Below are 15,403 nucleotides of genomic sequence, written 5' to 3' on the forward strand. Positions count from 1 at the left end.
ATTTTAATGGATGGGTACTTTTCGAACTTTCAAAGAAATGCTTTTAAAGAAATTTGAATGGATTGGGAATATCCAATTTATGTTTTGAATTGATTTCAGAAGTGAGACTCATCAAAGAAATACATACCAATAGAAATATGACCTTTTATAACATGAATAAAAAACAGCATTAATTGCTAAGACATGTATGCTTCATTAATACAGAGTGAATCACTTAATGGTTACAGCATTCATTTTAAATGCAAAAAGCATCATGGATTTTCTTTTAAATGGATTACATTGACAGGAGGACTATGTTAATAGGATATTGCTAGAAGCATGTAAATTATAATACTGAACAATGATAAAGATGTGTTTAGCATACTCATTCTAGACATATATACTCATGGAAAAGCATCCAGAAACCTCACTCTCTTCAATATGGGTGAAATGCCCTGCCACGTATTTCCTGAGTACACACTGCTTAGTTCTTTTAAGGCATTTGCCATATTGTAATGTAATTATCTATTTATTCCCACTCCACAGATCTTTTGCTCTGTGACACTTTGGTTCATTATTCATCCTGGTACCTGCTGTCATAAAACTCTTCCCATGAACATGTTGGAAGCAATGTAGTTATTTTAGATTATTTGTTTTTCTTACTCCTCTGTTTGGACATGGTTTATTAATTTTCTTGGGGTATGGTAGGAACATATTGGAAGCAAAGTTGTTATTTTAGGTTATTTGTTTTCCTTAATCCATTGCTTTGTTTGAAATGTTGTGGGGTTTTTTTGGTTGTTGTTTGCCTGTTTGTTTTTAATTTTTTGATAAACAAAGTTAAAAAATTGAAAAAAAATCAGTAGAAAAATGGGAGTAAAAACTAAATGACAAATAGGGTGGGATGGGGGGATGGTTTGGGTATTCTCTTTTCACTTTTATTTTTTATTCTTATTCTGATTCTTTCTGATGTAAGGAAAATGTTCAGAAATAGATTGTGGTGATGAACACATAACTATATGATCATACTGTGAACAGTTGATTGTATACCATGGATGACTGTATGGTTTGTGAATATATTTCAATAAAACTGAATTAAAAAAAAAAAAACAAAAAAAACAAAAAAACAAAAAAACTCTTCCCATGGCTCAATATTATTGAGTTCCAACCCAAGTAAAATTCTGGGTGCCACGAGGAATACAGAGATGAATACAAACCACTGCCCTCTCCAGGCACTAATCATTTGTGCAGGGAGCAGACATGGAAACTTTAACTTATATAGGGCATTATACAATATGACATGGAAGTAAAAGCGCAAGCTTAGTAGTACCAGGGGAAAATGGAGGCAGGAGTATTTAATTTAGACGGGGTTAGCAAGGAAGATTCCCACACTAGAGCTAAGATATGAAGTGACATTTGAAAGAACTATATTTGATAAGCAGACCAAGAGTGAGGCTTGAGTGAGGATTATGAAGTTTTTAGGGTAATGCCTGTGAAGTACCACATGTAAACAGAGAAATGAGAATATGCACTTATTCAACAAGCTTTTAGGTAACCCTATGATAAATGTATTTCTAAGGAACTCATTAAGCACATAGGAGGTGTCACCTTACCATATTGGAAGGCGAGGAAAGATGATGTCAGGGAAAGCTACTTGTATGAAGTGATGTCTAAATTGAGAATTGAAGAATGAATAGACATTCTTTGGGGAAGAGAGAAAGAGAGCCACATAGGCAAAGACACAGAGATAAATGTGAAGTGTCTGGCTCTGAAAAATCAAGGAGTTCAACATGAGTACAACATGTAGTATGAGGGAGGGAGTAGTAACAGATAAGGTTGGAAAAGTTAAGAATGGGTTGCTCTGTGACAGGCAGTATCATCTGCAAGGAAGATTAGATGCCATGCTGAAGGCAGTGAAGCGTCTTTGAAATGGGAAACATGAATAAGATTTATGTAGTAGAAAGGTCATTTGACTGAACTCAGGAATGTGCATCAACTGGAACATTGTTGTGATAATTCAGACAAACAAATGAAGAAGACCTGGACCATGGCTGAGTGCATGGGGTCCAAGAGGAGGGGATAGATTTGAAAAATATTAAAGAAATTTAATTCATTAACTCTCACCACTAATGCGTCATGTAAAGTAGATCAGGCTGGAATGACTTCTCGGTTTCTAGTTAGGAACATTAGTGGAAGATGATGTCACCCATTGAGCTATAGAATATAGAAGATTCTATTGTTTGAATGATTTAGTGATTGCTTTTAGTCTTTACAGAAATGCAGGTTCTCATTCCTGAGTTACTTATATTGATTCATTTCTTTGTTTTCTGTGTGTCCTTACCAAGTAGTTTTCAAAGAAAGGCTCATGTGTTTATATTCCCCAACCTATTGCATGATGGAAATACCTGCCTGTTTTCTTTTTGTATTAGAAGGAAAGTTTTGACTGAGTCTAGAATGCTTGGGTTACACTTGCTTTTCCTTTGGACTTTGTAGACTTGGCATCATCTTTTGGTGTTGCAGGATAATGCAGAGAAGTCACAAGCTAACATGATATTTTTGTTCTTTTACGTGACTTGGTTTTTCTAACTGAAGACTCAATGAAGTTCTCTCTTCTTGCTCTTAAAGTTTTGTAATGTTATCAGAATATTTCTTGTGGTTGAGCATTCCATACCAAATTTCTCTGAGCATGGACACATGACTTATCAAAAAAAGAAAAAAAGAAAAAGAAATCATCCTATAAAAAGGAAAGAAAAGAACTGAGGAGCTGCTTATTGATTTTCTATAACTTACAATTTAGAAACATGTTATTAATGGAATTAATATGTAACTATTGATACCTCACATGTGTTGCTTACTACATTGAAAAAAATTTCTCTGAGCATGGCATATCCTTTTGATCTCAGAATTAAGAATTACTTATGAAAACTTTCTTCTAATACGTCTTTGGATATTTTTTGCAAATTCATATGTTCTCCTCTTCATGAATTACAGTTATGTATTTGTTGGGTTTCCTTTGTCTTTCTTCATATCTATCCAATTTTTCCCATGACAATTTTAATTTTTTACATGGTTCACCTGGACCTTTCACAGTATATATGTTTATGCATTTCTGGTTGTGATGATCCCATTTTTAGCTTTAAATATGGCTTTCATCTCTATAATGTTTCTATTCTATTTAGTTTCTGTTCATCTCCTTCAGATTTTTTTTATACAGTACTTCTTTGAATCTTTGTATACATTTTTGAGGGTTTTTTTTCCCTAAGATGATACTGCTTGTTACTTGTTTGCACCTGTCCTCTGTCTCTATTTCATTGTTTTTTCTCTCTTCATTATTTATTTCCCTATTTATGTGACTGGGTCCTTGCTGATTCCTTTACGGTTATTATGCATTTTAATGGACCTAGCTTTTTGCTGAAAAATAATGTGGGGAGAACAGGAGGCAAGAAGTGAGCTGGAGCAGGCCACAGCTTTGATTTAGGACTGACGTCTGAAGATTTACCTCTAGGTTAAGCAAACCTCACAAATCACAGGTTCTCTGGTGATAGGAGACTTGCTGTCTCCTCTCCCTTCTTCTCTTCCTTCACCTCTAGCAGTGTCCTTTGGTAACAGTGCTAGATTGTGATACGAATGGTGTTTCACCTTCACTGCTGTTTTCTGGTATCAAACTAAATTTCTCTAGGTACATTTCCTACTTCTCTGGTGACCCACCCCTGCCCCTAGAACTTAAAGCTCTTATCAAAAGATTGTTGTATAGAATTTTCAGGACTGTGACATTCATGGGGAAATCTGTAATTGATTGAAGTATTTGTCAGATCCCAATGTTCTCTCTGATAATGATCCAGTTTTCACAGTATTTGGCAAATCTGCATCATATTTTGTAGTTAGGAGTCATGGATTTTTCTTGTTTCATTGACTCTGGATTCCAACCCTCTTTTCCCTATATTCATTCTTTATATTGTTTTTTTGGTAAATTTTAATAAAGAGGAGTAGAATAAAAATGCCATTTAATATACTGTCTAAATCTGAAATCTGAATCTATGTCGAGAAAGGTAATTCTGACAGCAGCATGGAAAATAGTTTACAGTGCAGATAACCAAATTGGACAAAGATTGCTGTCAAAATAATCTACATAAGGGGATAGTAAGGTGTGAACTATGGCATCATCAGTAATTGGTAAAGAAGGGATGGTTTGAGAGATTTTTAATTAATAATTTAGAAGACTCAGGAAATTATTTGAAAAGTGGATAAGAAGGGAAAAGAGTAAAATGTGACTCTAAGATTTCTGATTATTGTGTCTTGAAGAATATTGCTGTTATAACTGAAGGAGAACATTGGAGAAAGAACAGATTTTGGGGGAGTTACTAAGTCTGCGTTTAATCGTATTGAGTTTGAAAATGTTTGGTAGGGAGTTTGAAAAACAGTTTAATAGCTCAGAATTGGTGGTTTTCTGTTTCTAGGTGATAGCTGAAAACGGCATGAGTAGGCAGTATGGTGTGAACAAAGAGTAAGGTTGAGAAAGTGTAGATATGACAGGTGCATGATGATTCAGTGGGACATGAATTTAGCTTGAAAATGGCCTCTTATGTTTGAAGCAGTCAGATATCTCTTAGAAATTAGATACAAGAAACTAAGGATTGTTCGGATATGATCAGGGTGTAGCTTTAGGAGTCAGAACATTGCACAGACTTTTGTGTGGGTATAGGCTAGATTACCCAGTAGAGGGAAAATGCTGAGAATATCATGGAGCTAACGTCACCAAAGATATAATTTGAAGGTTGGAAAATTTAGAAATCATGTATGCAGTCGTCATGTGAAAATTAAGAACCTTTACAAATTTCTCTACATAATTATTACAGCTTAATGATGATTTTACGTTGAGTTGTAGGTCAAAGTCCTCTTTGAAATAATAAAGAAGTAGGGACCCAAAATGAAGTCCTTACTCAAAGGCTCAGACAGAACTCAGTTTGAATAGCTGAACAGTGGGGACAAATCAAGACCTACATGAATTTAATGATGTGGATCAGTCACCAAAACAGAGAGAATAAGAGGTGGGCCAGGGAGAGCCTGTGCTTTACACTGATGCTCAATTGCACTTTGCCCTGATACATGTTCTATAAAGACCAAAGCCTGTGTGTTCCCTACCTGGGGTCAAATTAAGGCTCGATTTATGGTTGGGGCTGCAAATACCAAACAGGGAAGGGAGCAAGTCAGAGCACAATGTAAACACAGAGGCCCAGGAGCTAACCAGTTCCTGATAACTGTGACTACCAGCATTTGGATCCTTAACAGGAATTGTTGTAGAATAATGTTGGGACTTATTCTAACCAATGCAACTATTTACTTATCTCTGTTATTCATTTTCAGTGGATATTTTTTGAAACTATAAATATATCCCCAGGAAATATTTAAGCACTTGGAGAGCCTGGCTTATAACTGATTATGTTGTGGGAGAGTAAATATGGTTTAAAAATAGAACCAGATTGGACCAAATTTTGGGGTTGCTCTGATGAATTATGACTTCTCGTCTCTCTGGTTCTTTAAATGGCTGGGACCAGGATCCACTGTTCCCCATCCCATATTGAATCATGGATGTTGGCCAAGAGGAATTGGACTTATAAAGTTTAGTGAAGTCTTATGCTGCCACATTCATGCAGGTTAAGTCAGCATTGGGGAATGAATAAGACTCAGTGATCATGGGAAATTAAAGTAATGATCAAAAACTTGCAAATTATTGTGTATATGTATGTAGACACACACACACACAAACAGTGTAATACATTAGAAAGGGAAACAAGCCATACTGTGTACAAATAGAAGTTTCAGATGACCTATCTACTCCAGAATATTTTTTTCTTCTGTATCTAAAGGAATTTTACAGACAAAAATCCATTGATTTGCTTCCAAGGGCTTAGCTTTTCAAAATATCCCATCATTAAGAACCACTCAAGCTCAGTGTAGATAAACAATATAGACAAAGGAGAAGCATTTCAAGTAAAAAAATATCCTTTAGAAATACTTGTTTCAAACCTGTCTGAAAAAAAAACAAAACAAAAAAACCTTGCACTGCCATCCCCGAAGATTCTATGCTATCTTTAGATTACATAAAAGTTTGTAACTCTTTCATTTGTGTATAGAATTGTATTATGTGGACAAAGATATTTTAAAGTGGTAATCCAACTACTGGACAGAGAAAATCAATTAGAGTTGTATGCATAGGCAAAGTGTTACAGGTTATTTGGAAGGAAAGAGAGGATTTGAAATTTTCTTGGTCTATTATTTGATGAATGTAGGGTTTTGTGTTTAGAAAATCTAACCTGGATTTCAAAGATTATCTTTCTTCTAAAGATATTTTTCCTAGCAACAAGTTTAGAAATGCCAACTATAATAAAATATCTTGTAGATTGTAATTTCAGGGGGTGGCAAAGCTGCAATAACTTTGGAATTCTAACTAAAAGAGAAATAGACTCTCTTGCAATCTTTTTGAAATGTTTCTAAGAACTAAATTGGCTCTGATTTTTAACTTTCACAATAAGTGGCCCTTTGCAAATGAAATTATACTGATCTTAATAATGGTTGATCTAAAGTGGCATTGGCAGTGTTGTTAGATTTAGCCATTTTAACATTGAACTTTGAGAAATTTATGCTGTAACAAACTATATTACTTATTTTTCCAGCAATTCTAGTGAACAGAATATTCAGGAATGACCAAAAATCTGCAAACAAATGCTTATAATTGCATCATATTAAATGAGAGAGCAGTGGGAAATAATGGCATGCTTTTGAACTACACTCATCAGCTATTTACAGGTTTTAAGTGTAGTGTTTGTTGTGGGTTGAACTAAGCATTGGCAATGTCTAGAAATAAAGGAAGGTAACTTTTCCCCACTTCTGCCACTGGGAGTCTGATGGAACCAGGACTCATTCCTATATTCCTGGGCTTCTATTTTGCCACTTCTTAAATAATATATTCTTGTGGAGAGATTTGGTCACAGGAATACTGTAGAATAAGATTGTGAGGGATTTAGAAATTATAAGATGGGAATGCCATAGGACCCACATCTTCCATTTCTCTTTCAGGGCATATGGGTCAGCACCTATGTATTTACAATATGTTTTGCTGCCAATGTGGGACTGCTGTTTGGTGTTGTCTGCACTGTAGCTATAGTGATTGGACGCTTCCCAAGGTAAGATGTTATTTAAATGCTCTGTTTATTCTGACACAACAGCAGCATATATGGTGTTGCTAGTTACTCTTATTTCTGGGTAATGAATAGTACTATGGTCTCATATTCTACTTGGTATTAGAGAATTAGGGGCAAGTAGATAAGAAATTATATTATCTACATGTAACATGTGACAATTTTGGTCTTTATCCAGAGAAATATCTTGTCAATGCTATAAAATAGATTATTTGGAACCTATTAGAGTCAATAAAGAAACCCACCAACTGTTTCATACAGCTACTTTTTAAAAAAATTAAGTGAAGGGATATAGTATCCAGTGTCAATGAGAGGCAAATCATATAGTGATATCATCTGGAAAATTAAATAACTTAAACAAATTTTATGTTTCAGAAGCCAGATTAATCTACCATCTATCTAGCAATCTATCTGTCTGTCTGTCTGTCTGTCTACTTTTTAAAGATAATTTTTTGGGGAACATGCTCTTTCTTTTTGTCTTTCTAATGAGTATCACTAAACCATTTGCCTGTTTTGGCCAACTCTCTGCTTTCCCAGTACTCATCATGTGATAATGCTTCTACCCACTTCTTATCTTTCCCTTGAAATTCCCCACAAAATAATATATATTTGAAAATTTTAAGTTTTATCTCTATAGATTTTATATTTATGGAATATTTATGTATGCTCATTATCAAGATCCTGTCTTGTTATTGATTCCTTCTTTACTTCCTTTCTCCTAAAATAAGATTTTGCTAGACACTATCTACTCTCTAGTCTTTTCTTTTCTATAAATCTTCTTTACTAACCTATCTCTTGTAGCTTCGAGATATGGGGTTCTGGGAACCCAAAGGCAGTCAATTACATCTGTTAATCTCCTCTTAGATGCCTCCTTTGTTATGCTATATTTCTGAGGATCCCAGAGTTATATAGATCTATCAATGTTTTATGAACAAATGGGTTATAGGATCTAAACCATTTCAGACACATTTTAATTGTTTAGATAAAATGAAACATTTATTCTTTTTGTTTCTTCATGGTTAATATAGTGATTAGAAAATGACTTGCTTTATTTTTCTGTCTGCCTTAATTTTAGAGCAAAGACTCTGAGTATAAAAAACATGAAAGAAACAGAATTTAAAGTGAAGACAGAAATGGATGGTGTAAGTTTAGCTTCCTTTTTTCCTTGTGCAATTATTGCTATTTTTGTGGGTCAGATAGTTTTAAGATATTGTAAAAGATAAATCATGACATTTAAAAACATGATAATTCTATTTTTAATTAGGTGTACACTTTGAATGATATATATGTGATCACCACACATATGGTGATCAACATGCAACAAGTCAAAACAAGTGCAAAAAGAGATTCTCTTCCAATTTGGGAGGCTAGAAGTCTAAAATCAATGTGTCGGCAGGGCTGTGTTCTCTCTGAAGGTTCTAGAGAAAAATCCTCCCTTGCTGCTTTCAGACGTTTGTGATTCCTGGCAATTTTTCGCATTCTTTGGCTTGTAGACACATCACTCCCAATTTCTGCCTCTGCTGTCACATGACGTTCTCTCTGTGTCTCTCTTCTGCTCTTCTTATAAGGATACCAGTCATATTGGATTTGGATCCACCCTAATTCAGCATTACCTCATCTCAATTTGATTACATCTGCAAAGATCCCATGTCAAGATAAAGTACATTCTTAGGTACCAGGGGTTATAGTACTTCAGCGTATCTTTTTGAGGGAACTTAATTAACAACAACTTAAGGTAAGGTGCAAGTACCAAAGTCTGAGAAATATTGCTTTCTTTAGTTGATAAGGAGTTATTATTTCATAGATCTTACCATTGCTTCAATTCTAGGTCAGATACATGTCCCACAGGTAGAGAAGGCAGTGTAAGTTGTACAGCACTAATCGCGGCTAGGAAGACCTGGGCAACATGGCAAAACTGTCTGTGTTGACACTTTGCCTTCTCCCTATGTGCATCTCTGTTCTACCTCCTGGCAATCCAGTGCAACCTAGGTCTGCTCCAAGTGAAATTACACTCCTGATATAACGTCGTCTTCTCTGTCTCCCAATTAGGACTATCAGTCACTGGTAGGGTTATATTTCATCCAGAAGAAAAGCTGTGCAATTATGATGTGAAAGACTGAAAGTTGACCTTTTAGGACACATTTTCATCTTTTTTGAAATATTAATGGTTAAGTAAATTGATTTTTAACTGGTAGATTGAGTGGGAGAGGTACTTTTGGGAAGATCTTCCTGGTACTCCTTGGATAGTCTGTGCTACTGTTTCCCTAAAACTTTCAGTAGGAAAATGGCCGCTGTCTGAAAAACTGCAGATCCGTCTCATGGTTGTTGATGTTTCTTAGTGAAACATATTTTCCCTTACGAAGCATGACAGTATATAACATTATCTAAATAAATTTTAATAAAGAAAATGATAGCTAAGACATTCCTCCCACAATTGGGTAACATTTAGATTCATTGAATGTTGTATGTTTTAATTCAAAGCTATGCATCTATTCCTTTTCTTCCCCAAAAGGAAACCCTACAACAAGTGAAAATTATCTCAATTAACAACCCACTTGTTTTCCTGAATGCAAAGAAATTTCATACTGATCTAATGAACGTAATTCAAAAGGAAAATGCCGGCAACCAGCCACTTGATGATATCAGCAAGGTAGGATCAGCTCTTTCATGATTAGAAAATCATGATTGGAAAATCATGCTACAGGTAATCTCACATTGTGATACTGAAAGTTGTATAACATAAATATGATACACTGTAAACATATTTTGAGACATTACCACCCAGCAAAATATAATATCATATGCTTTTTATTTGATTCTTGTAGTTAGCATTTAGGGAATCATTCTCTTGTTCACTCATTCATTCAACATGTATCTAATGAACATGTGTGAAAGTACTATAACCCTGAGAAGAGTAAGAAAGACAAAGCACTTGGCTAAAAGGACCCTTTCCCAGGAGAGAGAAGATGAACATGAGTAACTCTAAAGAAGATAGACTATGGTAAATGACTTCAGAGAAGCATACATTGCTGCTATCATTATTTTTATAAAATGCCAGCATTATGTATCCCCTTACATTGTCTGGGTTAACAGAGATATTTAACCAAACGTGCATCTGTATGGTTTATTGTAAATGAGCTGTCTATGGTCATTTGAATCCTTAAGCCCTCTGCAATGTAGTGTCATGGTTAAGAGCATGGAATTTGAGCTAAGTTGCTTAGGTTTGCTACTTACTAGTCGTGGGACCTTGGCCAAGTTATTGAAATTTTTGAGTTTCAGTTCCCTCATCTGTAATTGGGATGATTAAATGAGTCAATATATGTAAGCACTTAGACTAATACAAGTCCTGCCCTCCCTGTGAAGCTTTCCTTGACAATTCCAGATCACAAAGATCTCTTCTTTCTCTTATATCCCTGATCTCATGTTGTCTCCTACTCACTTAGCTAAATAGAGGCACTCATCTTTGGTTCCTCAGGATATGTCCTGTACCACATTCCTGTCCCTCTCAACTGCCTTCTCTCTCTGGGGCTTTATCCATGTCATATACACCCTACATAAAGGATTAGATATGTAATGTGTAGGGCCTAGAGCAAAATGAAAATGCAGAGTCCCTTGTGAAAAAAATGTTCAAGAATTTCAAGATGGGCAAGTTGCATGCCCATGAAGTCAGCCCTGTTTTTAAAGTGCCCAGTCCTGTGTGTACCCCTCACTATGTTCTTTATGACCTTGCTTTCATCAAAACACACAGAACCACTACCAGTAATTTGGGGTTGAGACACCTTGCTCTCGTGCCAAAGAGGGAGATATATTCCTAGTTTTTCAAGTTGGGTACTAGACCTATTTTGTTCACAAAGCCATGTATACCTTGTGTCAATGTTCAGCTCTATTATAAGTTGGGTAGGTTTTTATGGGCTGACTTAAGCTCAGTATCATCATGTGTGACATTAGTACTTTGGGAAAATTTGTCCAGAGTTCCAAATAACCTAATAATCCCACAGGAAGTATTGGGTCTTGCTTTTGAAAATATAAATTTATTTCTTGAATGACATACTATTTGTAGACTTTATCATATCTAGTATAGTACCTGATGTGATGATTCTTAATAACTAATTATTTATCGATGGTCATCCAATAGTGCTTTCCTTAGAATATTTTCCTTCAGGAATAAGTTTGCTCCAATTTGATTTCAGAAATTGAAAATTGGCATGTGTTTATCCTGTCTTCTATGAGGGGGTACCACATATATGATTTTACCTAATTGGGCTTCAGAAATTTGAGTCCAATAATGAAATGAAGATCTTAGTTATTGGTAGCTAATGACACCCAAAGGGATTCCTTAACTCAGAAATTTATAATGGAGAGAAAGCTTTGAGGAGACTGAGTTCCACCAATGTGGAGAATACACATACTGTAATTTATTTGCAAATTTGAAACCCATGGATTTTAAAGGATACACCAAGGGTTTCAGGTAGCAAACTGGAAGCCCTGCTCTCTGAGGAACTTATTCAAAATGGTTAAATGGGTTTTCTAGGGCAGCATGGGTGCTTTTTTTGGGCATCTCATCTTATTCTTGTCATACACTATCTGTCCAGGATATCTTCCTCTTATGTCAAGCGTTATGCCCTTAGTACAAGTTCAGTTTTAAAGTCGTGAGTCTGTGATCAGTTGATCACTGCTGTAGCTCCTGTACCGTGCTTCACGCAGTGGTCTTACAGTACTCTGTCTTGAACCCCAGTGCTCTGACAGTGCCTCTGTCTTCTCTTCCCTGGTGGCTGCATCTTCAACAGCCAAGAGCCAGTGGGGATGAGAACAGCATTTGGATCGCTCCAGGACAGGAAGAATCATGTCCTATTCAAAACACAAACCAAAAAGGAGTCCCTGTTCTATTATACTGTGGCCCTTCCTGTACGTAATCATTAAATATCTCTCTTGGCAGAAGCTTAGGAAGATCAGGGGCACTTTTCTTTGATGGCTGCATGAACAGTGTTGTACAGGGAACAAATACTCACATAATATCAATCACTATTTTGTGTCTTCAGTTTTCAAGAGAAGTTTTGATCTGTTGTTTATCTAAAATTTTATTGTGTTCAGACAAGATTTTTTTTTTAATTTTTAAAGTAGATCTTACTTATAGAACAGTTTTAGACTTACAGAAAAAATGAGAAAATAGTACAGAATTACTCTGTACCCCACACCCAATTTCCCCATTATTAATATCTTACATTACTATGATGTGTTTGTTACAATTAATGAACCAATGTTGCTATATTATCATCAACTAAACTGCACAATTTATTCAGATCTCTTTAGTTATTCCGTAAGGTCCTTTTTCTGTTCCTGGATCTCATCCGGAATCCAACATCACATATGAATGTCATTTCTCCTTAGGCTTCTCTTGACTATGACACTTTCTTAGACTTTTTTTTGTTTTTGACGACCTTGACAGTTTTGAGGAGAACTGGTTAGGTATATTGTAGGATGCCCCTCAATTGGGCCTTCTTGGTGTTTTTCTCATGGTCAGACTGGGGTGATGGGTTTGGGGGAAGAAGACTACAGAGGTGAAGGGGGGATTTTCATTACATCGTATCAAGGATACATACTATCACCATGATTTAATATTAGCCTTCATCACCTGGCTGAGGTAGTGTTTGTCAGGTTTCTCCTTGTAAAATTACTCTTCCATGCCCCCTCCTCCTCCATATCTATATGCATTATTCAGAATTCTTCAGAGGGGAGATTTCAGACAGGGTGTTTTTAAAGGGAGAGAAAGGAAACTCACTTTCACTGAATGTCTCGTAGGGGCCAGACCCTTTAACTAGGCTATCCAACTTCATCACCAGTCCCATGATATGAATATGGGATATGATATGGCATTATCTGAATTTAACTTAAAAGAAGGGTTGACACTTGGAAATGTAAAATAATCTGGTGGAAATTGTACAGCCAATAACTGTCAGAGCCAGATTTAAAATGCAGGAACTGTTCCACTGGGTATCAAGAAGAGAAAACAAAGTTTCTCTAGTTAGCCTTTAAGATGAAACACTGGTTTCATGGGAAAAGCATCATTATGTAGTGTTTAGGAGCATGAGGTTTCAAATTAGAAAGGCATGAGCTTTAGTCATAGCCAGGCTCTTTCTAGCTTTGTGACTTTGGTCAAGTTCTTTAACCTTTCCAAGCTTTAGCTCTCTCGTGTGAAAAATGAGACCAGTAACTTCTTAAGATTGTTCTGAGGATTTAATGATTAATGTAGATTCCTTGGTTATATTGTAAGTATGCAAGAAATGTCATCCTCAGTAACAACAATAACAATAATATATTTTTGAGTAGTAGATAGCCTGCAATCTCATTAGAGGCATCAATTTTTGGAAATTTCAGACAAGTTTAACTGTTTCCTACAGCATTTTCTTCTCCAGCATTTCTGTAAATCAAGAATTTTTCAAAGGCACATTTTCGTGGAGATACAGATGAACAATTAACTTTGGGACTAATATTAAATATATGTTATGTGCATCTCCCTCACAGAATGCTGTGTTAATGAGATTAATTCTGACTGGATATGCTAGATGAAAAACAGATGCAAATGTTCAATTTCTGATCAAAAATCAAACAAGCTTAATCTTGCAGAAAATATTCTAAAGAAAACAGTCTGATGATAATACAAATCATCTACTGAACAAATATATACTTAGAACTAATTATCATTTTGTTATTTCAAGCTGTTTTTATGTATCATTTAGAAAAAAAGCCAATGAAAAATAATTATTAAAGACTATTCTTGGGTTGCTATTTTGTTATGCTTTATGGAGAAAAGAGTGATGTACTATTTTCAGGAACAAAAATTAATTTTTGTAACATTATTCTCCTTTACATTTGCTTTCATTTCAGTGTGAACAAAACACATTGCTCAATTCTCTATCCAATGGCACCTGCAATGGTGAGTTAGCTAATGAGGGGAACGGAGAGTTTTAAGTGTTCTGACTTGGAAATAACCAGAGAATGGAATCTTCTTTCCACCTCCTCTCCCTCTCCCTCCGCCTCCCCTCTTCCCCTCTCTTCTTTCTCCCACACGTCCACCTCATCTTCCTACTGCTCTTTCCCCTTCTCCTCCTTCTCCTTAATCCTCCTCCCTTTTTTCCTCCTCTTCCTTTTCCTTCTTCTGCCTCCTTCTCCTCCCTAATCCTGTTTCTCTCTTGGTGGACAGATGGTAGAGACTGACTCTTACTGTCTCTCTGATAACCCTACACTGAGCCATAACAGAAGTTTAATATGTTTCAAACAATGGCTATCATACAATATAGGTTTCTGACCACCATGGAATTAGAAATTCATGACAGAAAGAAATTTAAAACTAAAAGACAGCTTGAAAGCCCCCATATGTTTGGAAACTAGGAAATGTTCTTTGAAATTACACTTCTATCAAAAAAGAAATAATACTTGAAATTAGAGAAGAAAAGCAACTAGATTATAAGAAAAATTCTGCACATCCAAACATATGGGGTATAGCTAAAGCAGTGCTTAAAGGAAAATTTATATACTAAACTGCATATATTAGCAAAAAAGGCTGAAAAATAGTGATTTAGGCATACATTTCAAGAAGTTAAAATGTAAAATGAACCTAAGGAAAGTAGAAGGGAGGAAACAAGGACAGAAATATAAATTAATGAAATAGAAGACAAATGCTCAATTAAGAGGATCAACAAAGCCCAGATTTGGTTCTTTGAAAAGAATAAGAAAATCTATTAGACATCAGACAAGACTGATTAAGAAAAAAAGAAATAAGGTACAAATAACAAATATCAAAAGCAGAAAGGAATATCACTATAGACCTCACAGAAGCAGAAAAGACAGTATTACTAATATCTTGATGCCAAAAAAGCAAAATTTATATGAAATGGACAAATTCCCAGTAACATATAACTTCACAGAATGATTTAAGAGGTAAAAAAATCCGAGGAATTTTCTATAACCGTTAAAGAAATTAAGTCATTAGTCTAAAATCTTCTCTCACAAAAATTTTCATACTCAGATATCTGCACCACTGAATTTTTCCACATATTCAAAGGAGAAACAATTCAAAATTTATACAAAATCTTCCTAAAAATAGAAAACACAGGGACATATTTTCCTAATGTTATAAGTCTGACATAACTTTGATACCAATACTTGATGTGGTCAGAAAGGAAAATAAAACGTTAGGCCAATTTTTTTGTAAATGTACATTCTATACA

At 35.3% G+C, this 15,403-nt stretch overlaps 1 protein-coding gene across 4 annotated transcripts in view; it reads left to right on the plus strand.

The window, feature by feature from the left end:
- SLC26A7 (solute carrier family 26 member 7) overlaps positions 1-15,403 on the plus strand; it is a 112,178-nt gene that overhangs the window by 84,600 nt on the left and 12,175 nt on the right. For all 4 annotated transcript variants that reach the window (XM_037802926.1, XM_037802925.1, XM_037802927.1 and 1 more), the window contains 4 exons: positions 7,054-7,160; positions 8,251-8,317; positions 9,688-9,825; positions 14,061-14,109. In XM_037802926.1, the coding sequence (XP_037658854.1) occupies positions 7,054-7,160; positions 8,251-8,317; positions 9,688-9,825; positions 14,061-14,109 (361 nt within the window). The remainder of the gene's footprint in view (positions 1-7,053; positions 7,161-8,250; positions 8,318-9,687; positions 9,826-14,060; positions 14,110-15,403) is intronic.

Source organism: Choloepus didactylus, chromosome 14, assembly GCF_015220235.1.
Source record: "Choloepus didactylus isolate mChoDid1 chromosome 14, mChoDid1.pri, whole genome shotgun sequence".
NCBI lineage: Eukaryota > Metazoa > Chordata > Mammalia > Pilosa > Megalonychidae > Choloepus > Choloepus didactylus.